Raw genomic sequence first — 24,474 nt, 5'->3', positions numbered from 1 at the left:
AAGGCAAAACCAAAAGAGTAAACTTGAAAACAATTTAATTAAATTGTCAATTACAATTATTTCATAATTTAAGAAACGATGAGCGAGGCGAACGCAATGCGGCGATAGAGGTTATTTTTTAAAGCATATATATACACATAAATATATTAACAAATAAATAAAAAAAATATATATATTTAAAAGAGGCAGTTTTATATCGAAATTAATAATAGTAAAATGCAAAAGTAACAACAAAATATTGAAAACCATTCGAACTTAATTATACAACGAGCAAGAAAAACCATTAATTATAAAACAAATCCAAGCCCCACACACACACTCAACACACACACAACACACACTGGAAAACACACATTTTATAGCAACATCGGATTATTAAATCGTATCTACATACGTGTAGTATCCAAAGTCTACAATATAGCATCAGAAATATCGGGGCTGAGTTAGAATTTAGACCAGAGAGTGCTATGTGCATTGTTTATAGGGCCATAGTTCGAAATCGTGTTTATGCATGGCTTTATTGATGATTATTGATAGCGTTTTAAATAGCATTAAATGCCTATATATACACATAAGCAAGAAACCAAAACAAAAAGCAAACCGAAGAAAAATTAAGAAAAAAACAACAAAAAAAACACAACTAAAAACCAAAATAAAAAAAAAACGTATATAAGAAATTCCATTGAACAGTAGTGGTAACAATTATGTGATTTGCAATTTTACATTCAAAATATATATGAAATAATTACGAATATAAATAGATTATATATTGAGGCGAGCGTTTAATTGATTTATTTATGAGTAAGATTTATTTATACACATTATACACGACAACAACAAAAGAAGAAAACGAGAAACAAAATGACAAAAAAACACAAAAAAATGAAAAGAATATGGTTGATACAAAGATGAGAGATGAAGCTAAAATATTTTTACACCAAAAACCTTGTTTTATACACGCGGCACGTTGAGTCCCAAAATACCCAAAAAATACCCCTTGAAAATACACAACTGCAAAAATTAATTAAAGTCCCCTTTTAGAGAAACACATGAGGCAAGTTCTTTCGATTTCGAAATATATACTTTATTGTTTAATCTTTTCCTTGATTTATTTAATTTTAAATTCTCCAGATATTCCAGAAATCTTTAAGTATTTCATTGAATTATTTCAAGCTTGATATGTGATGAAAAAGGTAAATTGGTTGTGCTGAAAATTAATTACTTACATCTATTACTTTTAAAAAGATTTCTGGGTTGCTGCTGAGTAGGAAAGATTTTATTTTTATTTAAGCTTATTGTGTTGTTAAATCTATAAAAATAGATTTGTTTTTCAAAATTCCCCTTTATTTTACAAAAAGTGAAATCGGAAGCACATCTGCTAAGACACACACTCACATAAACTCTCTCTTGATATGAATTAATTTCAAGATCAAAGACACCAATTCAATTTTGATTATTATACAATAAAAAAATATATAAATAAAAGATGGACATAAATCGAACAAGCTGACGCGGTGAGATATTTTATAAAATGAACGATGAATAACGTAAAGATATTAATTTATATATTCATATATTAGAGATGCAAAAAGACTTGAACAGTTATATACATTTAAAATTGCAATATATTGTATACTTCATTAAAACAAAACAAAAACAAAATATATATACATACATACCGGCATATATGCAAACCACGTACGAGTATATAAGTATGAATATTTAACTTATTTATATAAATGCTTACAGCGAACCATAAACATATACATTCATAAACCGAATCTCAATTTTTTCCAAAGCCACGACGATAGGAATCCCTCAAGTAACTCAAGATCAATTCAATTATATACTCAATGACCACAAGGCAAAGGGGCAAAGGTCCCTTGCCCCACAGGAATATATAGCTAAAGATATATAAGATAATACGTATATGCAACACACACACAAAGAACACAACACACTCACATACAAAACAAGCGATTTTAAGGCGCTGTTTTTCTCAAAGTTTTTCCTTTTTGATACTTAGCATTCGTTCTTGTTCTAATTTTAGTTAGAGAATGTTCAACTAGTTTCGGCTTTCGTAGGAAGTTATATCGAAATAATCGACACACACACAAACCCCTACTGCTAAAACTAATAACTCCCCCCCAAAAAATAAAATAAAACACTCTTAGACATCTACAGACACATAACCGACATGCGATTTTATGGCAAACAAATATGTAGAGCATATAACCTATTATATCCCAAAGAAGGCTTATCCATTCTTAAATTAATCTACACACGCGTGCGTAACCGGAGAAAGCGGAGAAAGACGACGACGAATCACACAGCATCCATTATGGAAATACGAGTATGACAAACAAATAGAGAGAATTAAACAAAACGAGTAACAAAAAAATCCCTCAAAACAAGCAGAAACTAACATAAATGACAGCCACAAAACAAGATCAACAAAATAAATATAACACACCAAGGATGATGATGGGTCGATGGAATATAAATTAGATACATAGTTATAAAAGCTACACCCACACACTAGTGCAGCCATGTAACTATTTTTAGAGCCTCGGAAATAAACATACATAAAATACATAAAAATATTAAATAAACGACAGAGAAAAACAAACAAAAATTTTATTGGTGGGTAATATTTATTTGGATTTTTAGTTCAGAAGGTAAGTAATTTGATGAATATTTTTCTTATAATTAAATTAAGAGAACCAAGAAAAGCAGCTAACTTTGAAAAGCAAAATTATTTGCATATTTACTAAGCCAAAAAGGCTTTAATTTCAATATAACAAATATTTATTAATATTTTTATATAATTTTTTGTGTAAATCAGAGTTTTTCAAATATCATAACTCAGCCAAAAATGCATTAATTTTAAATCGGAAAGCTGTTCCGTGCTAGTTTTTACCAAGTTTATAAATCTGCGTACTAAGTTTTCAAATTAAAAAAATTTAATTTTTTGTCAAATTTTAACGATGTAATCCATTCACTTTTAATAAAAAAAAATCGAAAAAATTTAAAAAATTTATTTTTTGGCCGGAAATAGTTAGATTCCCCTGGTGATTCTGATCAAGAATATATATGATTTATAGGGTCGGAAATGATTCCTTCACCCACTTCGAGACTTCTGACTAAAATGATTCACTAATATTTATGTGTGTTAAACTTTAATTTGTCTAATTTAGTTTAATTTAATTTAAATATCGGTCCCCTTATTGAACATATGTTTTCCACTTTCAAAGGCACTCCAAAACACTAATTAGTACAACCCTTTAAAATATATCGACATCTCGACAGAAATGAAATGAAATGGTCCATGGAAAAACCCTTACTTAAAGTGCACTTAAAGACGGGCAAACATTATTAAATGAAAGTCCAGGAAAGGGAGCTCCAGAGTTGTGGCCTTTTGTTTTGGGGCCAAATTACTCCGCAACTAATAAACTATGCCTCGCTGATTTAATTCAACTGGGGGGCCGAGGGTTGGGCTTTGCTCAGTCAGCATATATACATACATATAGTGCATATATAGTACAATACATTATATCGAGACCTGGATGGATGGGGCCAAGTACACATAGTACACAAGTACTTACACAGATACTCACCCTGGCCAGACAAGGACCTCCTCCGACTCTCCTGTGTGTGTGTGTGTGGAGTGTGTTTAAATGAAATTGCTTGATTCGGCATAAACATATTTACTCTGTTGAATATTTGCTCAACAATTTGATTCGCAATCCAGCGAATACGACGACTACGATGGGCTGGCATGTATGTAAAATCCAAGTCCCGAAATCAAAATGGAATTGTATCAAGGACGCGGAACAATCGAGGCGGGCAAACAAGTTCAGTTGAGGCCTCCATCCGGCGAATGAACCTCTCCTGTCAATCCACTTCGATTGCATTGAGAATGCCGTAATCGCAGGGAGATACAAGTGATGGTAATAGTGCTGCCGGGCTATCCTTTTTGAAGGATAATTCGAGGAGTATAAGGAGCAGGAATATATATCATTATTTGGTATAAGTTAAATGCAAATCTTTACATTTTTCATATAGATAATAGAAAACTACTCAAAGTACAAAGAAATCATCCATTAAAAGTTGTCAATCGAAGGTAATATGTTGAAAAACATGTACTTAGAAATATATTTTTAAAAATAAACCCGTTATCTATGATCTATTTTCCATGCAAATGAACCCCGTATTTTTTCATAGATATTTTCTAAAATTTCGTGACTTTTTCTTATATCTTTTTCCGGAAAATCTCTCCCATTTTTAAATTAGATTGTTAGCAGCACTGGAGAGCACGAGTACACGTACGGGTTCAAGTACTTGTCTTCCCAATTCCGATTTCCGCCGGTGCAGTGCGGTAGAATTTACTCCCCCACCCTTGGCATTCATTCACAGATGTCAGCAATTTCTCGATTTGAATGCTCAACAAAAACGAAAGTGGGCAAACAATTCAGATGAGAGAGGGCCCAAAAAAATAGATATATATATATATTTGTATATATAAATAAATAACAGGGAGGGCGCAAAAAAAAAAAAAAAAAGACGAACCTCGCGCAAATGGCTTCTCTAACGACCCAATTAATTTGAAACAAGAAAAAAAAAGAACACATAGAAGAAAAGCGTTTGAATTTGAGGAGCTGCCGGAGTTTTGGTAGAAGTGGAACGCCACAGGCCACTAAATGCTGGGTTAGAACTCGCGCCCCCGCCCCCGCCCCCACCAAGATACATCCCCCTTCTACAACTCGAGAAACTCTGGCAATTGCCACACAGCCCCCAAAGCTTTTTATGCCACACCGCAGCTCGAAAAGTTCGCCGACAGCTTCATTACCAGCCATCATCGGAGCCATCATCATTCAGATGCACTCAAAAAAAAATATGGTAGGCAAAAAGAATTAAAGGGTTGTGTGAAAAAAGAGTTGGAAATTATTAGGTAGAAAAATGAATTTTTATTGAGGTATATTATGCAAGCCAGAGACATTTAATAATATGCTGACTAAGTTTTAAATCGAGAAATTAACTAATAATAAACAAGAGGTAAGATTTTAATTAATTTAATCTTGTTTTAAAAATCAGTTTTTTAGTTTAAATAATTTTAAAATCTTACAGTAAATCTTTCTTTCTTTCTTCTCTTATCATAATATGAGAAATTTTTCTCCAAGTGTTTAAAAAAGTTTTGCAGCTGCTTTTTAAATGAGACACTTGAAATTTAATTTAATATTTGTACTTTCGGTATAAGGCACAGTAAGCAATGTTTAAAATTTTTTCATTATTCTCAGAATTGATATACATTTAAAATGAAATTTAAATAAATTCGGAAAAGTATTTAAATAAAGATCAAAGTAGTATTATAAATTAAAATAGAAAGATACTTACAAGGCACAGAAATCTTTTCATTGCTGTTGTAACTAGCTTAATAAATTATTTAATCATAATTTCTCCCCTACAATTTAGATTATTAAACAACCTGTTGATCTCACATATCACGTATAGTACTCACAATTTCTCCCTGTGTATTGATGCTGTGATGCTACCCATGAGTAATTGGCCCGGCAAAAGTTAGCCCCAAGTTGAGTCGGATTTAAGCTTGGCCGCCAACCGATCTAGCCTGAGTCTCGTGTCTGGAGTCGCGTCGATCGCAGGCAGTAAATAAATCGCAAGAAATTTACAAAAAACGTCCCAGCAAAATTCTCTAGAGAAATATAGCCATGGCCAAGACTACTAACTGCCTGGGAAATAGCATCATCCTGGTGCTCTCCGTACTAGTAATTCTATGCCTTGGCAGCCTAACCGAGGGTAAGAGTGTAAAATATGATTTATATATTTTTACGAGCTTTAAATACTTCATATTTATGGCACATCTGCTTGAAATTATTCGCTTCTCTACTATTGTTTTTGGTATGGGAGCCGAAACAGGTTTTTTCTCGAGCGTAAGAACCGAAGTTCAGGGGCGTAGTTTGGTTTGTGCGAGTGGGGGAAGGGGACTCGAGTCCGGTACTGAGCTCTCGCTTGCGGCTCGTTAGTCATAATTACGCTTTGCCGTGATTCAAGGCTTCCGGGTGTATGTCATAGCCAAGGCTGCGGAGAGATTAACCGGCTGATAAGCGCCAAAAGCAGCGCGACATAATTTAATGGCATGTAATTAAATTTTCCCCCCCTCCCAGCGGCTCCCTACCAGGAGCTGGAGCCCCGCAAAGGTCATGTGCCCGTCTATATTCGCCACGGAGATGAGCCCCTAAGCGAAATTCATCCAGGATTGGCCGAGGCCTTCAAGGAGGGTCACTCCAAGGACCTTGAAGGGGAGGTGAGTCAAGATTGGTCTTTAAAAAAATATATGTAAAAATACTATATAATCTATCATAGTTTGAAATAAATAAATAATAAATTTCCTTGCATTATTTGCTCCCTTTTAGAGTCTGGTCACAACTACAAGTGCACCAACCGCATCCTCAACCACAACGAATCCTTCTTCGCCTCCTGCTCCTTCAACGGAATCGGATATAGCCAGTTTTGAGGCCATCAAAGCGAAGACCGAATAACACAATTGAATAAATACAAAATTGCTACTTAAACTTCTTTCAGTTTACAAGTTAATTCTATCAAATGGAATCTCTTCTTCCCCCCCTGCGTATGCAAATACAAATATATTTAAATGCTAAATAAATATAAATAAGAGAACAACAACAAAAAGCGACTTAATCTCATATTCAGTGCGTTGTGAAAGCAATTTAATTGTTTAATATTTGTCTGCAAAACATTTCAATGGAAGTGAAACTGTTGATTTAAGGTAGAGGCTGTTGCTGTCGAATTTTGTATCTTACTTCAGAAGGTTTCAGTGAATAATTAATTTGCACACAAGACATGAATTAAATATATCGTAAATCGGTGTATAAGATGGGTTTGTTTAAATTATAAAAGTGGAAAATGTGTAAGTTCTTGTTATGTAATGATTCATCCTTTCAAGTTCACTTTATTTTTAATTTCCAAGCTAACTCAAACTCTTCAAAAACTATTAACTTAAAGCTTCTAACGCTAACCAATTATTTTTTGGGGCTGCAAATTAAATCGTTAAAACGCTCTGCCATTTTTCCCCCTCTAGTTTCGTCACCAGCCAGGACGCGTGTCCTGTCTGGCGCGTTTAAATGAATTTCTGAAAGCCGGGGCGAGAGCTCGTTAAGAGCTGCGCAAGTTTCACACATTCAATGGAAATTATTTGGTCCTTTCGAGTTCGTCTCCGCCGATGCCGTCGCCGAAATCGCCTTAGAGCTTTGTGTGTGATTTACTTGTTGTGCCCATTAGGGAGCTGCTGCTACTGGCCCACTCAAAATAAAGCAAGGCAGACAGGACGAACAGGAGGAATGGTGATCGGGGTCCTGCGGGCAGGAAGTGGTAGCTCCAAGCTGGAAGCTGTGGCCCAAACGTTTGTAATTAATATAATGGCAACGGCTGTGCCGAGTAAAATTCCAAAATGGCCTACACACGTTGCGGTGGCCTCGAAGGATGGGGGGTTTTTTTTTGTTGGTTGGTCGGAAAGGAGAGCGGAGCGGAGAAGGTCCTGGGTGATTGGGGGCGATCACAAATTGTTGTTTCATTGTCTCTGAGCCCCGGCTGTCTAACGAGCAATAAAACTAAATACATACACATAAAGTTAATTATAAAAGGGCAAAACGAAATTGGAAGGTCCCAGACTATTGAGCTGTAGATGCAAGTGATGGATTAACCAAGATGGAGTGTCCTGGCCAAGGAGTAGGAGCAAGGAGAGCCTTGGTTCCAGCTCTATCTTCAGACGAAATCGGTGAAAAGAGACCCCAAAGCGAAGCTGCAATCAAGAGAGCATTAAAAGAAAGCAACTGGAAAAAAATTGAAAAAGAAAATATTACCAGGGTTGAAAGAAAATCAGCATTCTCTTCTCTTCGAAGAAGATGTAATATATGGATTGTATAAGGATTTTTTTAATAATTTTCTTGGGAAATATTACTTTAAGTTTTTAATGCTTTTAAGCTAGTTTTAACATTTAAATAAAATCATTTTGCCAAGTATTCAAGAATCTTACAAGGCTCAAAGTACATATAAACCAAATATAAATATTAAGTATTATAAAAATGATATTGAAAACTGAAAAAATCACTTAACTTCTTAGTTTTGCAGCCCTGAAAGCTAAGTGAAAAAAAGGAGCAACGCAAAACATTCAGTAAACTGAAAGAAATGCTGCAAAAAAAGCGACGAAAACTATGCGTAGTAAAAGCGAATTTTATGGAGCATCCTCGTTTAAGAAACTGAACTGCTCCTGAATTTAAATTTCCTTGTGCAATCGTACACACACACACACACATTGGCAAAGAGACACGCACAGGATATATACAAACACACACATACGTAGAGCGGCTGCCAGGACCGTGTTCTTGTATCATTGTGTGCGTTCGAGCGCATTCAACCTCAAAATGAATAATTGCATATGCTCCAATGATTTGCGACTTTATTCGAATTCGCCAGCTCTAGCGAGGAGCTGCCAATACTTTAAAGCCCCCTTACCTTGGATCCTGGCTAGTCCTTCGATGGAAGACCCTTAAAGGGCAGGAGTTCAATTTGCGGACAGCAGGAGCAGTAGAAGCAGAAGCCATCGAGGCTAATTTGAGAATTGCTCGGCTTAATTGCCTGGCACTTAAACAATAATCAAGTTAACGGTTATGCCAGCGATTATCGCCACTTTTTACACCGATGCCAATGCTAAGGATTATTGGCTGCCCATTAACAGGAGCAGGAGCAATTCCAATCCGAATCCCAAAGTCAGGGAGAGAGAGAAGGACCCATCCTCGTATACCCCATTATGCGGAAGTCAATTCAATGTCCGTCCAATGACACACTGTCACAAAACTTACTTAATGCATTTTTGTTTAAACAAATAAAATATTTCAAAAGATAACCTACTTATTTTAGTTATCTTTTGATTGATAAAAGTTGCATTAAATTATTTGTATATATATTATATAAAGATAGACTTTGTCCCAGTGTCTGTGGGGTAGCATTTATTATTTGGTTTAATGTGCACACATTTTCGCCAACTCTGGTGGTCCTCTAACCCAGCAGATTGCCCAAGATGCCACCGCCGCCATTGCCACCAGCGCCTCCTCCTGTGATGCCGGGTAGGGAAATGAGATTGCCCAGCAATGGGTTGCCATTTAAGGTGAGCAGGCAGCTGTCAAAGCAATTGCAGAAAAGGAGCGAATATATATATATGAGAATGAGTATATTCAGCGGTCTCAACCGGAAGCTGGCACTTACCGCAGATCCAGGCGGATGACATACTGACAGGCCCACTCCCGGAGGCACTGCAACGAAAAGGAACGATCAGCTTTAAGCATATTTATCTTCATTCAAATGCCTTTTGATTTTGTTATTTTTAGAAACTTAGAAGGGTTTTTTAATTAATGATTTAATTTTAATCAAGGACTTACCCTTAGGGCCTCAGCAGATGGTCGGGGACAAGTACCTCCTCCGCTAACTCCACCGCCTCCTCCACCGCCTCCTCCACCACCACCTCCACTACCTCCACCACCTCCTCCTCCTCCGCCATCCTTGCCACCGCCAGGACTAGGCACGGGAACAGGAACTGGGACTGGGACAGGAACCGCCACAACCTTCTTCACTGGAGCCGTGGGCTGCTCCCAAGGTTGATTCTATTTTTGATATATTTTTTCACAGGATCAGAAAGGATACATTAAATGACAATTAAACTTACACTATGTCCCACAGCTAAGGATATAAATCCCAAAACTGTCAGAGATAAAATCAATTTCCTCATTTCAACTTTACTCAGATGAAAATCATCCACTGATATTGTCTGACTGCCTTAAAACCCCTTTTATATTAAAGTAATTCCCACAGGTGTTTTAATATTCGGGTTATACAACTGTGCCGATACGATGATCCATTTTCTTTTAAACAAAAGTTGAATTTAACAATGAAAGTAATTACCAGTAAACTTTGTAGGTCAAATATATAAAAGAAAACTCTATTTATTGATTAAGGTTGCAGTAAAAAAAATTAAAAGGAAGTATTTATCTTGTTTACGTACTAGTAACTTAATTTAATGGAAAAAATATGTTCCTGTTTGTTTGTAAAATATAAAGTTTAATTGCTTAATCCAGATTCCTAAAAGTATGTAACATAGATTACATTTTGGTTATAATTTATATTAGTTTCGTTATTGAGTTAGGATTTACTTTATAATTTACTAGATACTAAGTTCTTTGATTTAAAAACATTATTAAATGAATAATACAATCATTTCCTCAATTTGAATTTAAGCTTAAGCCTTAAAAAAGTGGCATCTTAGAACCGGTTAAGTGAGCTGGTCTGGCAACACTGTTTAACCGTTTCCTTTGGCGCGTAAGCTTAAATTTATAAGCTTTACCAAGAGAGTTATTTATACTCTTGAAATCCTAAAAAGAATGTAAGTAAAACACATTTAATATTCTATATATATTTCAATTAATTTGATAATCATAAATATTTTATTTATTCGCCATGCAAACCATGTACAATTACATAAATAGGTAGGTTCATTTTCAATTTCAATTTGTGGTTTTTCTTTAGTGGTTTCGTGTACTTTCCATTTTCCATTCTGGTTTTTGGCAACTAGTCGTATATGTATATAGTATATATATATATTTGTATATATATATTTAAATTACGAGAGCTAATTGTACAATAATTCATCTAATAATACAGCTGGTGTATAAGAGTAATATGAACGATCGCTTGCTAGTTGATTATTATTAGTATACGTTAGACAATATCATTTACCTTTAGCAATACAAATATCAATGGTGTAATTGATCTGCGGGCGAACGGCCGCGCAGCAAAAAGGAGGAGAAACGCACATCCATATAATCTTGACTCGTAATTCCTAATTCCATTGTACAGGCTGACACAGGTTTACAGGTTTACAGGTGAGAGGCTAACCATGCTAATCATGCTTGGAAACATTTCAACTGACTTAACTTGACATTTGAGCAGTGTATTTTGAGGATATGCAGGTGGCTGAGCTGGACTCGGAGCGAAAGGTAATCTTTGGTTGATCGAGAAAGTTTAAGAACTCAACTCACTTCCGAGTTTAATACATATTTGTTGAAGGATTGGAAGGGGAAACTAGTCCTTAGTAGACCCTTGCAAAGTATTATAATTCTAGTCAGAAATGTAAAACTGAGTGAAGGAGTCATTTCCGACCCTATAAATCATATATATTCTTGATCAGCACTAACAGCTGAATCAATCTAGCTATGTCCGATAAAAATTTAATTTTTCCAAATTTTCAACATTTTTAAGGTGTTGAAAAAGGGTTGTTAACATATTCAAAAATTGAAAAAAATTTAAATTTGTATATATGTTAAATTGAGTATGCAGATTTATAAACCTAATAAAAACTGATATAGAACAACTTTCCGAATAAAAATTAATTATTTTTTGACTGAGTTATGTTATTTTTAAACTTTGATTAGTAAAAAAAATTTCGATAAATATCGTTGTAAAGAACTTGAATAAAATTAATAATAAATATAAATTAATTGAAAACTGCAAGGGTGTATAACTTCAGCTTCCCGAACTTAGTTTCCTTTCTTGTTTTAGCTTTAAATTCACTCGATTTGATATAGAAATGAGATATGTGATCAACTATGGAAATGTCTGCTCTTTAGATTATTTTAACTTTACATAATTAAAAGGATCCTCTTGGTAGCTGCATAAGGATATGTCAACCACCAATTAACCTTAAAAAATATGTCTTCAAGTTTTATGAATTAAGAAAAGCTCAGTGGGGATATTAAATCTGTCAAGATCTGTGAAAAAAGACTTGACCAAAGATTACATTTCGTCCTTGAGGAGGATACTTCAGCCCCTGCCTTTTTGGGGTATATTAATGCTTTAAACCGCAGGGTGCTTTGCAAAGATTTGAAAGATTGATCAGTGGAGAGACAGATGGACAGCTCAGCGCCCAAAACCGCAGCTGCACTGTCCCGGTGATCCTCAGGTGCACTGCATCTTCTTGCAATTGCACAGCCACTTGATAATCCTGGCATTCCTTTCCACTATCGATGGCGGCTCCGAGGGCCGATAGGCCTGCGTGGCCTGCGGTTGTGTCTCCGTGCTGTCCGGCAATCGCATCGAGTCCACGGTGCTCACATCCGAGAAGAACACGGTACTGGAGTCATCCGAGGCATCGTCCGTCTCCGAATGATGCCTTCTCGGCTGGCTGTAGATCTCATGGAAGGCCTCATCATTGAGACCCAGCCGATCGAAGAATTTCTCCAGCTCCGAAATGCTGGCATTCAGCGCCTCTCGCTCCATATCCAGGCTGTTGTGATAACCTTCGGCGGAGAAGCCTTTCGGGAAGAACACGTTCTCGTGATCCACGCTGCCTCGATGCTGTTTGTAGGCAGCCAAAACGCCGGCTGCTCCCACTCCAACTCCAGACACTGGAGGTACTCCCATCTCTAAAGACATATGAAGATATTAGTAAGTTGAAGTACATATAGTTTTCCTTTTACATTACCTCCTTGCACTGGCAGTCGATTCCTGTTCTTGAAGCGAATGCACCGCTGCCTCTTGAACTGTATGGGCGGCGGACTGATGTCATCCACAGATGGCGCCGAGCCAGGACTCTGAACCAGCGAGCTCTGCGAGTGATTGATGCTCGTATAACCCTGCGAACTGGTGTGCATCTGCTGGCTGGAGGAGCTCGAGTAGCGAGGCGTCTGGGTCTTGAGCCGCGGCGAAGGCGGCGTTGGTGTATAATCATCCTGAAACGCTTCCGGCACCTCCGGCGTAGGAGTAAAGTTGAGCAAATAATCCGAACCCATGCCGCCGCCCGTGTCCTGTTTGCAGCGACAATCCAGGCACTCCGTGTTCCGTCCACTCAGGCCAGAGTAATCACCAGCCGGAGTGACATAACCACAGTAAGAGTTGGCACTATGCTGCGTAGAGGAGCCGCTATCCCTTCGGGTGGCCGCCACCAGGGTGCAACAGTTCTTAATTGTTCCGCTCGCTGCAGCACCGCCGCTGCCTGGCACATCCCTTTGCCGCTCCCTCTTGTAGCAAGGTTCGCTCCGGTGCGTGTAGTGTCCAGAGCTGCCACCGGAATCCCTGTTGATGGAGGACTCCCCCGCGGACTTGATCGATCGATTACCACGGCTGCAGCAGCTCAAGATCTCGCTGTGCGGCGAATGGCGACTAATCTGGGTGTGCAAATCCGGCAGCGATTTGTGGCTATTGATATTGAAGTCACCAGCGGGATAGGGAGCACGCTCCTCTCCAGAATTGGCCACCTCGTGCGAGTGCGAATATGAGCGTTGGTAGTTGTACCTAAAAAAATAATATTTAAAAAATAAGTATAAAAGGATATGTATTACAAACCTATAGCGATCGTTGTGCGCTTGTCCCGACTTGGCTGCATATTCCGCAGGCGGGCTAATTGGTCTATAGTTTTCGGTGAGCACCAGCGGCTCCTCTCCATCCCGTCCGAATCCATGGGCTGGTAGGTACAGCGGCGGTGGTATTCTTAGGGCACCCGCCTGACCGGAGTCCTCTTCACCGTAATCCGTGGGCAGCAGCTCGGCACTGCCATCGCTCATCTCGTGACGTCGCAAGGTGCCGCCAGGTGTCCGCTCTTTGCCCGCCTCCGAGCCGAGCAGCATGCGCAGCTTATGCTGCAGGAGATTGTTATTAACGGCTGCTCCTCCGGCAACACCCGCCGTTCGTCCTTGACCCTGGCCTTGGCCCTGACCCTGGCCATGACGATGCGCATGATGCTGATGCTGATGGGGATGGGAATGATGGTTATGCAGGTACTGCTGCTGCTGCTGCTGCTGTTGCTGATGTTGCTGCGCCTGCTGCACAGCTTGCTGCTGCTGATGCTGATGCTGCTGCTGCCGGCTGAGATTGAGGCTCATGTAGCGTCTATCCTCTAGATCGTCATATGGCTGAACGCCATAGTGGTGACCATGAGGCTCCTCTGGTCGACGGCCTCTCTTACCGGTGGCTCCATTGTTGCCTGGGGAGGGGTTTTATGATTAGTTTATAAATTTATAAAGAAACTTAATTAAAAGTAAGTAATAATATTATGACATTTTAACTTAAAAACTTCGTTATTCTGTTTGATAAAATACAATGCAAAATAGCATTATAGCATTCATATTATAAGGTTTATAAATTATACATTTAAATATATTATTTTATTTTATAAATTAATCATTAAAAATTAATTATTAATAAAGAATCAATAATTTTCCAAGGATCCGGCCATTATAAAAGTCACAAAAGAGATTCAAACTTTCATCTAGAATATTACTCATACGCAGCCGCCAAAAAGTAGGCTATACTTATTGGAACTTGATAAAAAATCATTTTTAAATGGACTTTCAGCATTAAATAATTGTAAATTAAGCTCAAATAAGTTAAAAATTAAGTAAATAATATTTGAAAAACTTTTTAAATATCTCAAACAATTCAATTTCCTCTTACCTGACCCATTCCTGTAGCTCGCCTGTTGCAGTCGCTCAAAAACCGCCTCGGATTTGATGTAAAAGGGCTTGGATTCGGCCAGTAGTTCCACGGCGGACTTGCGTTTGCTATAATGCCGTCCGCCCGTGTGATAGAAGGCGTTGTGGTGACCCCAATAGTTCCTGCTCCCAGACTCGGGCAAGGCAGAGGCGGAGAGTGGCCTCTGACCCGTCGAGGACATATAACCATAGCCAGCATCCGCCAGGCCACTGGCTCCGCCTCCAAAGATCTGCTGGCTGGTGGCATATAGCGTCTGGCTGGCGGTACGCGAATACTTGGGCATCGTGGGATAGGCGGAGGAGGGCGTGGACCCATGGTGGCCACCCGGAGAGCTGCTTCCATTACAGGAGCGCTGTCGCGGACTGCTGCAGCCATGGACCACGGCCGCCATGGTCTCTCCTGCTTGTGACTTCTCCTGGAAGATGTCTTGGCTGCTGCTGCAGGTGTCACCTGCTGTTGCTGCTGCTCCTCCTTTTTTTTCTTCTTTTTACTTCTCCCTTAACCTCGATTTGGGAGGGAGGTGCGTGTGGCGGAGCGAGACTGGGCTTCTTGGGGACATGCGCAGTGGCGGGCGTGCTGCGTATACTGAAATTACAATACAATAATTTTCAGCTAGCCAAGGCTTGCACTTGCCACCTCCTACTACAGCTCCTTAAGCACCGCCTCCTGCTACGCCGTGGAGAAAACTACCAGAACTAGACCAGACCAAGGCAGGGCGAAATGAGGACCCGACATGCACTTGGAGCCAACTAACGTGACTTGGTCTAGTTACCTCTCTCAGGTGTATTTATAGATTCCAGCACACTTTTCATTCCGTCAATGGCCATGTACATATTTTAAGCATTTTCCCTTTGGGCTTTCAGTGTTCTTTAGATATATTTTCCAGACTTTTGGGAAACTCTATAGACAGTAGAGTTCTTTGAGGAGCCTGTTTTTAATCACTTGAAATTTGCTGGAGCCAGGATATGGACACACTCCACGGTTGGCAACACTCACCAGGCTCTACGAAAAATTCCTTTAGTTCAGTTCAGCTTCTGTTCGGTTCGATTCCATTCCCATTCCCTGGCTGCGACGGTGGCAAGGTCTGCTACATTGTGCCTCTTTGAATAACAGATGTTGTGCCACTTCCAGAGCGTTCCCATTCGTGCCCCCAGAAAGCTTTGCACATGCGCCTAAAAGGATGTGGCCCCAGGCGAAGCTTTTGCTGATGATACAGGGATTATTCACATATAGGGAATATAGAAAAATAAAGAAAGGATCAAATTAAAACTCATTTTCTATGGAAATTATCAAAGGCGATTCTATGTTATTAAAAGATTCTATGGAGAACGATCTACCATCAAAAGGTGCCTCAAAATAAACCGAAAAATATTATAGTTCAATAAAGAAATGTAGTAGAAATATACAAGATTTTATTTTACAACTTCAAAAACAGCTTGAGTTAAAGATCCACTATTGTAATTGTATATATAGGTACCATAAAAAATAGATGGAATTGAAAATATACTTATTAATTTGTATAAGCCAAAGGAAGGTAATATTATCACAGGAAAGTACTTATCTTGAAGCAATATTTCTACCATAAAACCACAGAGAAATTTATTTCACAATCCTATTCCACAATGCATTAATTAGGGTCAATCAACGATGAACACAAGCCTTATCTAAAACCTACGGAAGTTGATTACTCTTGTTTAAAGCGAATACTTATTATATTACTTATAATCAGTCATTATTTTACTTCTTTAAATACCTCTCCGGTTCTCAATAGGTTTTATTACACCTTTCCAAATCGCTAAAATTTGTATAAAAGTCGCTGGCTAACCTAGATTCCGTACAGTCTTGCTACAATGTTCGCTCAGCGCCTTGGTATTTATATTTTCTTGGGATTTATTTCCCTGTCGGTGGCCTATAAAATAACACCCATTGTAACACAAGAAGGTAAGGTTCCTATTTCTTTAAAAATACAAAATATACAAGTTAATCTTCCACCTTGACAGGCATTCCCGATTTCCTAAATATAACCACTGAACCCTTTGTAAGGCTAGGCAATAACTATTACTATTTTCGAAGCAATATCAACACGAACTGGTATGATGCCTACCAATCCTGCAGGGATATGGGCGCCGGCCTTATCGATTTTGAAAGCATCGAAGAGTGAAACCTGATCAATAACTATCTCAATGACACGGGAATCTATAAGAAATATTGGACCTCGTCAAACCTCTTAGTGGATAGAAAGAATGTAACCAATCGCACTTGGTTTTCCACTGGAAAACCCATGACCCTGGATATTTGGTATCCGGGAGAACCGAACAATTTGGGAGGCAATGAGTTGTGCGATGAAATGGGCAGATATGGGACTCCTAAATTTTGGGGATTGAATGACGCGAATTGCTATGACAAGCTTTGCTTTATCTGCAAGGCCTTAAAGCCGGCAACAGCATCGTTTTTAGTTTGGTAAAAGATTTACGAATTTAGTTTCTTTAAATTATTTTACCCTTTGCAGGGTATTATAATTTTATTTAGAAGCTTGCAACGTATGTATGTATGTCTGATCAGTTACTAACTTTGAACACTAATAAACAATGACTTGCAAATTTTGTAACACAACACATATCTGAGACTTGGCTGAAAGCAGTGACTTCATTCCGGAGATGTTAGAACCAGTTGGGAATCATATGGTATGGTATTTTGGTATCACTAAGTATCAATGAACATTAAGTAACTATGATCAATAAATAACTTTGATCAATAATTAACTATGAGCAATAAGTATCTATGAGCTGTAAGTAACTCTGAACCGTAAGTATCTATGACCAATAAGAAACTATGATCAGTAATTAACTTTGACCAGTAAGTAACTATGATCAGTAAGTATCTATGACCAGTAAGTATGTATGATCAGTTACTAAATTTGAACACTAATAAACAATGACTTGCAACTTTTGTAACACAAAATATTTCTGAGACTTGGCTGGCAGCAGTCACTTCGTTCCGGGGATGTTAAAACCACATGTTATATACACAGATGTGAGACAGTTGTTTTGGAAGGAACTAAAGTATTTCAATGATACTATGGAGTTATTCTTTTATATAATTTTACTAGTATATAAGTCGGAGCACGGCGAATCGGTGGACTATATATATACATATATATATCTGCACTAGGAATGATCAGTAAATAACTATGATCAATAATTAACTATGAGCCGTAAGTAACTATGAGCAGTAAGTAACTCTGAACAGTAAGTATCTATGACCACTAATTATGTAAAGGGGACCATGGCAATAAGCAAATTAATTGGAATATAATATTATAATATAATAACATAATAATATACAAGTCATGGCTAAGACTTACCGCAGTAGAGGACACGTGGCTCTTTCCTCATTGCTTACTTCCTTCAGTGTAGTGACCAAGATTGGATGACTTCATCCTGGTCATCCGGATCCATTGCATTGGCCACGTCATATTTCCTGTCTCGCAGGCTGATCACTTGCACTATCACTATCGATGTTAACACTAGGTACCCCTAGGACAGACTGAGGCGCGCGCGACCTCAGCGCCTCTATTTATAGTTCCCGAGGAGAGAGTGGAGCAGAGAAAGTGAGTGTGAGTGGGCGGGAGAGTAGGAGTTGCCTCTAGAGACTAACATAGAGCGGTAGGCATAGAGAGAGTGGGGGGGAGAGTCAGAGAGAAACAGCGAGCTATTTAATTAAGTAACTATGATCAGTAAGTAAGTCTGATCGGTCTTGAGTAAGGAAATAATTGGCTTTGCGATAACGACAGAAGAGGAAACACTGAAACAAGCTATCCTTCCAAGCTACTCATCTGTATTTACAGCCGAGGCGATTGCTATCCTTGAAGCCATCAAAATAGCAGTCAAGACAAGAGGGAAATTTTGCATCTGCTCAGACTCCCTATCCACATTGGAAGCACTTGCAAACATAAACAATTCCAACTTTTATGTATCATATATCCGCGACCTTCTGCTAAGACACAAAAACAAAATCAAGCTCTTATGGGTCCCCAGCCACGTCGGAATCAAATGCAACGATAAAGCCGATACAGCAGCAAAAGAAGCGACCAATGCTCCACTACTAACAATACCAAATGTTAACCGTGGAGACATCAACAACCAAATAAAAATCGACACGCTAAAACTTAAGCCTAAAATATTGCAGAAATCATCGCAGTGGTATCAACAAATTAACCCAGATGCCCTAAGCATAGCTGACTACATACAAACCTTCAACATACCTAGAAGAGAGATCACCAAAATAATCCGTCTTCGACTCGGCCACACCAGGCTCACCCACGAACATCGCTTTTCACAACCACCAAACGATCAGTGCCAGCTCTGTAACAACGAAAAAATATCAATCTCCCATATCCTTAACGACTGTCCAGCACTTCAAACACATAGATCAAACTTCCCAAACATTAAACTTACTGATCAGTTATTCAACCCTAATTTTGCAAACATCCAATTAATTCTTAATTTCCTCAAATCAGCAAATCTTTTACACCGTATATAAACCAATCACTTTCCTCATAAAATATCTGTCATTTGTTACTTGTAAATAATCCATGTGCAATTAACTGTTAATACATTTATAAGATCCCTCTATATTTATTTAACCAAATCATGTAAACCTTATTCCGGCCGAAAATCTCCGCTGTTATGGCCGATCCCTGTAGCCTAAGTTTGTAACTTCTGCCTACAGTGTACAAAATAAAATAAATAAATAAGTCTGATCGGTAAGTATCTATGACCACTAAGTATGTAAGATAGTAGCAGATCTTTAAACACTAATAAACAATGACTTGCAACTTTTGTGACAACACATTTCTGAGACTTAGCCGGGAGAAGGCACTTTGTTCCGGGGATGTTAGAACCAGTTGGAAATCATATGTACAGATGTGCGAGATTTATTATAGGGGCGATCTGAAAATTTTAAGAAAAATAATTCTAACTTTTCCAGTTTTCAACAGATTTTCATCAAATTTAATATTTACCCATTATATAATAATCTAGAATTTAGTGTAAAATTTTAGGGCTATATATCATATATCGATATCATATATACTACTTTGCTAAGTAAGTTTATTGTTTTTGTTTTTCCATTTTATTAAATCAATATATCTAAATTTGAATACAATTATTTTTAAAAATCAAAAATCCGTTGAAAAGTTCCTATTTGCAGCTTAGTCTTATCTTCTCGCCAATTTTCTTGGGGCTTTCGCAAGTTCTGCAAGCTTTTTCCTTAACTCTGAGTGGGGGAGAGCAGCTCTACGTCTCTACGGGAAATCTCTCACTCAGTCAACTGTAAACCGTCGAGCCGTGAAGATGTCCGCCAGCAAGGTTCCCTATGTGAAGCACAATAATGGCACCCAGATCCAGACCATCGGACTGGGCACCTACACGGTGAGTGGAGCAGAGATCACGTCTCTGATATCGATCGGTGCAGCAATTTGCTGTTATCAATACACTCGAAAGAATTTCCAACAATAAAGTGCCCTTTTATAGTCGCTGGGCGGAGATTGTGAACGGGCCACGCTTCATGCCATCGATGTGGGATATAGACATATAGACACCGCCTACTTCTACGAGAATGAGAACGAGGTGGGCGCGGCGGTGCAGAAGAAGATTGCCGAGGGCGTCATCAAGCGGGAGGATATCCACATCACCACCAAGGTGGGGTTTCCACAATGATTGAATAATATATCAAATGTCATTAATTGGATTATATCCTTTAGCTGTGGTGCCATTTCCATGAGCCTGAGCGAGTGGAATATGCCTGCCGCAAGACACTGGCCAACTTTGGTCTGGACTATGTGGATCTCTATCTGATGCACTGGCCCTACTCCTATGTCTATCGTGGTGACAACGAAATGATGCCCACCGATGCCAAGGGAGAGGTGGAACTCAAGTCAGTTAAAAAATATTAATTCAAATTAAATTAATTAACTTAAAAATCGTTTATTACCAGCGACATTGATTACCTGGACACCTGGCGTGCCATGGAGAAGCTGGTGGAGCTGGGCCTCACCAAAAGCATCGGCGTTTCCAATTTCAATTCGGAACAGTTGACGCGCCTGCTGGCCAACTGCAAGATCAAGCCGATCCACAATCAAGTACGTCAATTGCGGCTTTTTCTAGGGTTTCTAATTACCCATAATATTTTCTATATCCCTTAGATCGAATGTCATCCGGCTTTAAATCAGAAAAAGCTAATAGCTTTGTGCAAAAAGAATGACATTGTGGTGACCGCTTACTGTCCCCTGGGTAGACCCAATCCAGCGGAGAAGACACCCAACTATATCTACGATGCCAAGGTTCAGGCCATTGGTGACAAGTACAAGAAATCCACCGCCCAGGTGGTGCTCCGTTATCTGGTAAGGATTAGGATTTGTCTTCAGGGGAATCCTTGATCTTTATGTTACTTTGTTTACAGATTGAGATTGGAACTATTCCACTGCCGAAGTCTTCCAACCCGAAAAGAATCGAGGAGAACTTCAAGATCTTTGATTTTAAATTGGATGCTGAAGATCATGCTGTTTTGGATACGTACAACACCGGCGAGCGTTTGATTCCCATGACACATGCCATCAAGAGCAAGAACTATCCTTTCAGCATCGAGTATTGATCTGGAAAAGGGGATTATTAATGTTATTTTTTGATATTTCATATGTATATTTTCAAAAAAATACATAAAATGTATTTCAAATTAAAAGTGTTTTTATGTAATCCTAAATATCTCTTAAACTTTTGGGTTTATATGTATAATCTTGAATGACTTTTAACTTACCTCCGCATATTGTTTATATGTACATAAAGACGTCTATTTTAGTCTTATCAAATAAAGTAGTGCTAATAATCTAAGGAGAGAGCATCGATAATAATAAGGCTTAAGCCTTACAAATTTTAATTGTATTTTAATTATTCAAATTTGATTCAAATCAAAAGCATAAAACCTTTCTTTAACTAAATGTAGCATTATCTTTACCTTTGCTGATCATTTTAGTTGTTTGGTGAGAGATAAAGACAAGAGAGAGCTTTTTCCTCAACTAGTTTTGTTAGAACCAAAATATGCATGGAAAATTCCATTTAATCAAAGCCACCCATACACATGACAAGACCGCCCAGCTGTTTAAGTTCAATTACTGAAATAGGAAAGCCGGCAAACATGCAATGCACAATAATAAATGCAAATTACTAGGCCCACACACATGCTAAAAAAATATAATATAAATAATAGAAAACTATAAACAAGCTTATGTGCCTATCGATAAATACCATTTGAATAAAGTTTGCAACAGTGCTGCCACATGGTTTGAATTTAACGGTCACTGTGAAAACTTAAAAACTTGTAGACTTCAGTATATTTTATTGAGCTTAAATGGTATTTTCTGTCGCCCCCTTAGCGGTCTCACTAATTATGTTACAAACTTTACACTAATTATTCTCGCCGGGATTTCACAACAATTTTCCGGTGGAGTAAACAAGATGCAAACAGCACGTGACCACTGCAGTGAAGATTACGTGGAGCAGGAACAGCAGAAAGTAAAGTAAGAAATATCCCCAAACCCCCCCGTGAAGACCCCAACAGGAAGTCCGTCCAAGAAGTCGTGGAAGAAGTCGGCCGTGAAAGTAGAACAACCTACCAGAAATCGATGTACCACTGTCATATAATGGTCTATATGCGAATTGTGCTCACGACTCTGGTGACGATTACGTGTCTCCTGGGCGACAACTTTGTGGAGCTCACCCAGCACCCGCTGCTGAAGGCACTGGCGGACAATGCGACACATGCGGCAATTGGTGCCCTCACCGGCATCGCCTTTGCCATGCAATTTTACGAGCGCACCTCGCAGTTATTCGGTTGGATATTGATTTTCACCTGCTTCGTTGTGTCATCGTTCATTGACTTGGACCACTTTGTGGAGGCACGTTCCTTGTACTTGGAGGTAAGTAGATAAGATTTCAACTACGAAACCCATAATTAAATAAGTAAGTTCAAGGTAAAAGTATTTTAAAAAGGGTTTAATTACCTGATAAACCTTGAAACTAAACTAATGCTACTTTCCTTCTCCCTCCTAGGATGCCACCAATCTGTCGAAGCGACCCTTCCTCCACTGCTCCAGCATCATTGTGATAATGCTGCTCTTCTACGTGTGCACTGCCTGTTTGAACTACTTCCGCACCAGCCTGATGCTGGGAGCTCTACTTTGTGCCTTCATCACACACCACACTCGCGATGCCGTTCGCAGGGGCTTCTGGATCTGCCCCCTGGGACACACGGATCGTGTGCCCCAACTGGGCTACATCCTCACCACGATACTCACACCATACGTATTGGGTTACCTGCACAACCTATGTCGAAGTGCCATAGTTTTAAACTTCTTGGGGCAATATATTAAGCTAAGCGAAGGCAACTACCGTAGTGGCTCCAGTTCAATTGCCAATTATCGCTATATGCAGGTCTAGAGAGTAGAACATTTTGTGATAAAGCTGTGCAAGACATCATCAAATGGTAACGATACAAAACAATGCTTTTCAAGCTTCAAGCGCTTTAATATTAGATCAGCTAGAAACCAAAAGTACTTCCACACCACATACAGGACACAAGTTTATACGGATCTACTAGTAATCGCAAGTACCTTCGTTTTATGGGGAACTAAGCTTCCCCCGTCCAACTCTATTTATTTTTTCTGTTAATTAGTAGCGTAGGTTTTTACTAGCATCTAAAAATACAGATAATATCCAAATTTGTGATATGTAGTCGATAGTGAAACTAGAAGTAACGAGCATAGCGCACAACGATTCTAATAATCGATCTTTAACTTCCAAACTTTGACTCTCTATCTAATGTAATTTTGTAGGCGAAACGAATTTTAAGCTAATCGAACAATAAAACTCAATGTAATTGCCTTAAAACCCAGAAAATGCTGCATCATCGGCACCTTGTAATCACGGCCTCTGTGTTAATCCAATTGTTATTGGGCGTTGTGGCGTGGCCCACCTTAAAATGTTTTCCCGTTTATTTGTGGGCCAAATTAGTTGCCATTTACAAATTGGCCCTAATGGATAGCATCGTCGTCGTCGCTCCCAAGGAATCCCGTCATAAATTGACTCTGGCAAGTACATATTTCCATCGAAGCGTGAACGTGTTTTTGCTATTTTTAACCAAATTTAATTTTAAATCTACGCCATTATAAATAAATCACAATTCGATTGAACAAGTTCGTGGGGTAAATATATATTAAGAGAAAAACATACTTTTTATCCTACGCTTTTCATGTGAAAATCGCTGTGTTTTTGCGGGTCAATCATTGGGTAATTAAACTTCCACGTGCGATTTAACAAAAAGAAAATACTTTTTATAGGGTATTGTCGGTCCCAGAATTTCCCACGCATGCCCATTAACCGCGCCACTAACAACAATAACAGCGCTTGGCTGGGATCTGTTTTGGCGAGAACATATCCACCCACAACACGAATTCAGTTGACATACACTGGAAAATTATTCTAGGAACTTGGTTTTTATTAAATAGAAGTTTTTCAATTTTTTAGAATTATTAAACTAAACTATTTACTTTTGTTATCATTCTATGATAACCGAAATTGATTGATGCTCTAAGGTTATAAATTTAATTTTAAACAGTAAATAGTTAATACAAACATTTTTGCTATATATTTAAGCCTTTATGGGTTTATTTTTTATTTTCATATAACTTAAAACTAATTCTTTTATATTTTATGGACATAGGAAACTATTCCATATCGGTTTCATTTATAAAACGGCTTCAATTGGTTTAATAGAATATTATTTTACATGCACAGAGAATTAATCCTCTAAAAAAAATTGTATTAATTGTTCTTTATTTTTGTT

The 24,474-nt window shown here is 38.4% G+C and overlaps 6 protein-coding genes and 1 pseudogene across 10 annotated transcripts in view; 5 read left to right on the top strand and 2 right to left on the bottom strand.

Annotated features, from left to right (window-relative positions):
* The first annotated feature begins 5,589 nt into the window (after positions 1-5,589).
* Positions 5,590-6,708, top strand: LOC110183694 (uncharacterized). The gene is made up of 3 exons (XM_020952033.2): positions 5,590-5,814; positions 6,183-6,322; positions 6,432-6,708. Exons 1-3 carry the CDS (start codon positions 5,727-5,729, stop codon positions 6,555-6,557), a joined length of 354 nt encoding a protein of 117 aa, XP_020807692.1. The 5' UTR covers positions 5,590-5,726; the 3' UTR covers positions 6,558-6,708.
* A 2,385-nt stretch (positions 6,709-9,093) lies between these two features.
* LOC110183721 (uncharacterized) lies at positions 9,094-9,820 on the bottom strand. Its single transcript, XM_020952070.2, has 4 exons — positions 9,758-9,820; positions 9,474-9,695; positions 9,301-9,347; positions 9,094-9,214 (listed from the first exon to the last, which is right to left on the bottom strand). The coding sequence occupies exons 1-4, from the start codon at positions 9,818-9,820 to the stop codon at positions 9,094-9,096; spliced, it is 453 nt and encodes a 150-aa protein (XP_020807729.2).
* A 672-nt stretch (positions 9,821-10,492) lies between these two features.
* On the bottom strand, positions 10,493-15,698 carry LOC110183654 (uncharacterized). Of its 4 annotated transcripts, none has more exons than XM_020951982.2 (6): positions 15,571-15,697; positions 15,211-15,474; positions 14,536-15,159; positions 13,429-14,065; positions 12,569-13,377; positions 10,493-12,509 (listed from the first exon to the last, which is right to left on the bottom strand). In XM_020951982.2, exons 3-6 carry the CDS (start codon positions 14,963-14,965, stop codon positions 12,043-12,045), a joined length of 2,343 nt encoding a protein of 780 aa, XP_020807641.2. In that variant the 5' UTR covers positions 14,966-15,159; positions 15,211-15,474; positions 15,571-15,697; the 3' UTR covers positions 10,493-12,042. The 4 variants fall into 4 exon arrangements, with proteins under 4 accessions (XP_020807641.2, XP_086690824.1, XP_020807639.2 ...); XM_086834698.1 differs by having other exon boundaries at positions 14,536-15,150; positions 15,571-15,685; XM_020951980.2 differs by having other exon boundaries at positions 15,211-15,502; positions 15,571-15,673.
* Positions 15,699-16,424: 726 nt separating this feature from the next.
* On the top strand, positions 16,425-17,038 carry LOC110183621 (C-type lectin 37Da-like; annotated as a pseudogene). The gene is made up of 2 exons (XR_015272085.1): positions 16,425-16,515; positions 16,575-17,038. The product of XR_015272085.1 is annotated as a C-type lectin 37Da-like (transcript).
* A 2,860-nt stretch (positions 17,039-19,898) lies between these two features.
* LOC110183645 (aldo-keto reductase family 1 member B1-like) lies at positions 19,899-21,309 on the top strand. The gene is made up of 6 exons (XM_020951967.2): positions 19,899-20,006; positions 20,109-20,276; positions 20,339-20,511; positions 20,572-20,716; positions 20,780-20,977; positions 21,037-21,309. The coding sequence occupies exons 1-6, from the start codon at positions 19,929-19,931 to the stop codon at positions 21,226-21,228; spliced, it is 954 nt and encodes a 317-aa protein (XP_020807626.1). The 5' UTR covers positions 19,899-19,928; the 3' UTR covers positions 21,229-21,309.
* A 651-nt stretch (positions 21,310-21,960) lies between these two features.
* Positions 21,961-23,528, top strand: LOC110183665 (transmembrane protein 267). Its single transcript, XM_020951997.2, has 2 exons — positions 21,961-22,549; positions 22,683-23,528. Exons 1-2 carry the CDS (start codon positions 22,256-22,258, stop codon positions 23,067-23,069), a joined length of 681 nt encoding a protein of 226 aa, XP_020807656.1. The 5' UTR covers positions 21,961-22,255; the 3' UTR covers positions 23,070-23,528.
* Eip63F-1 (Ecdysone-induced protein 63F 1) overlaps positions 22,724-24,474 on the top strand; it is a 32,587-nt gene continuing 30,836 nt past the window's right edge. Inside the window, exon 1 of the mRNA XM_020951990.2 lies at positions 22,724-23,719. Coding sequence (XP_020807649.2) covers positions 23,528-23,719 — 192 coding nt within the window. The 5' untranslated portion in view covers positions 22,724-23,527. The remainder of the gene's footprint in view (positions 23,720-24,474) is intronic.

This window comes from Drosophila serrata, unplaced genomic scaffold, assembly GCF_035046125.1.
Source record: "Drosophila serrata isolate PLE 108 unplaced genomic scaffold, ASM3504612v1 contig_273, whole genome shotgun sequence".
Taxonomy (NCBI): domain Eukaryota; kingdom Metazoa; phylum Arthropoda; class Insecta; order Diptera; family Drosophilidae; genus Drosophila; species Drosophila serrata.
This window is presented reverse-complemented; position numbering and strand designations above follow the sequence as displayed.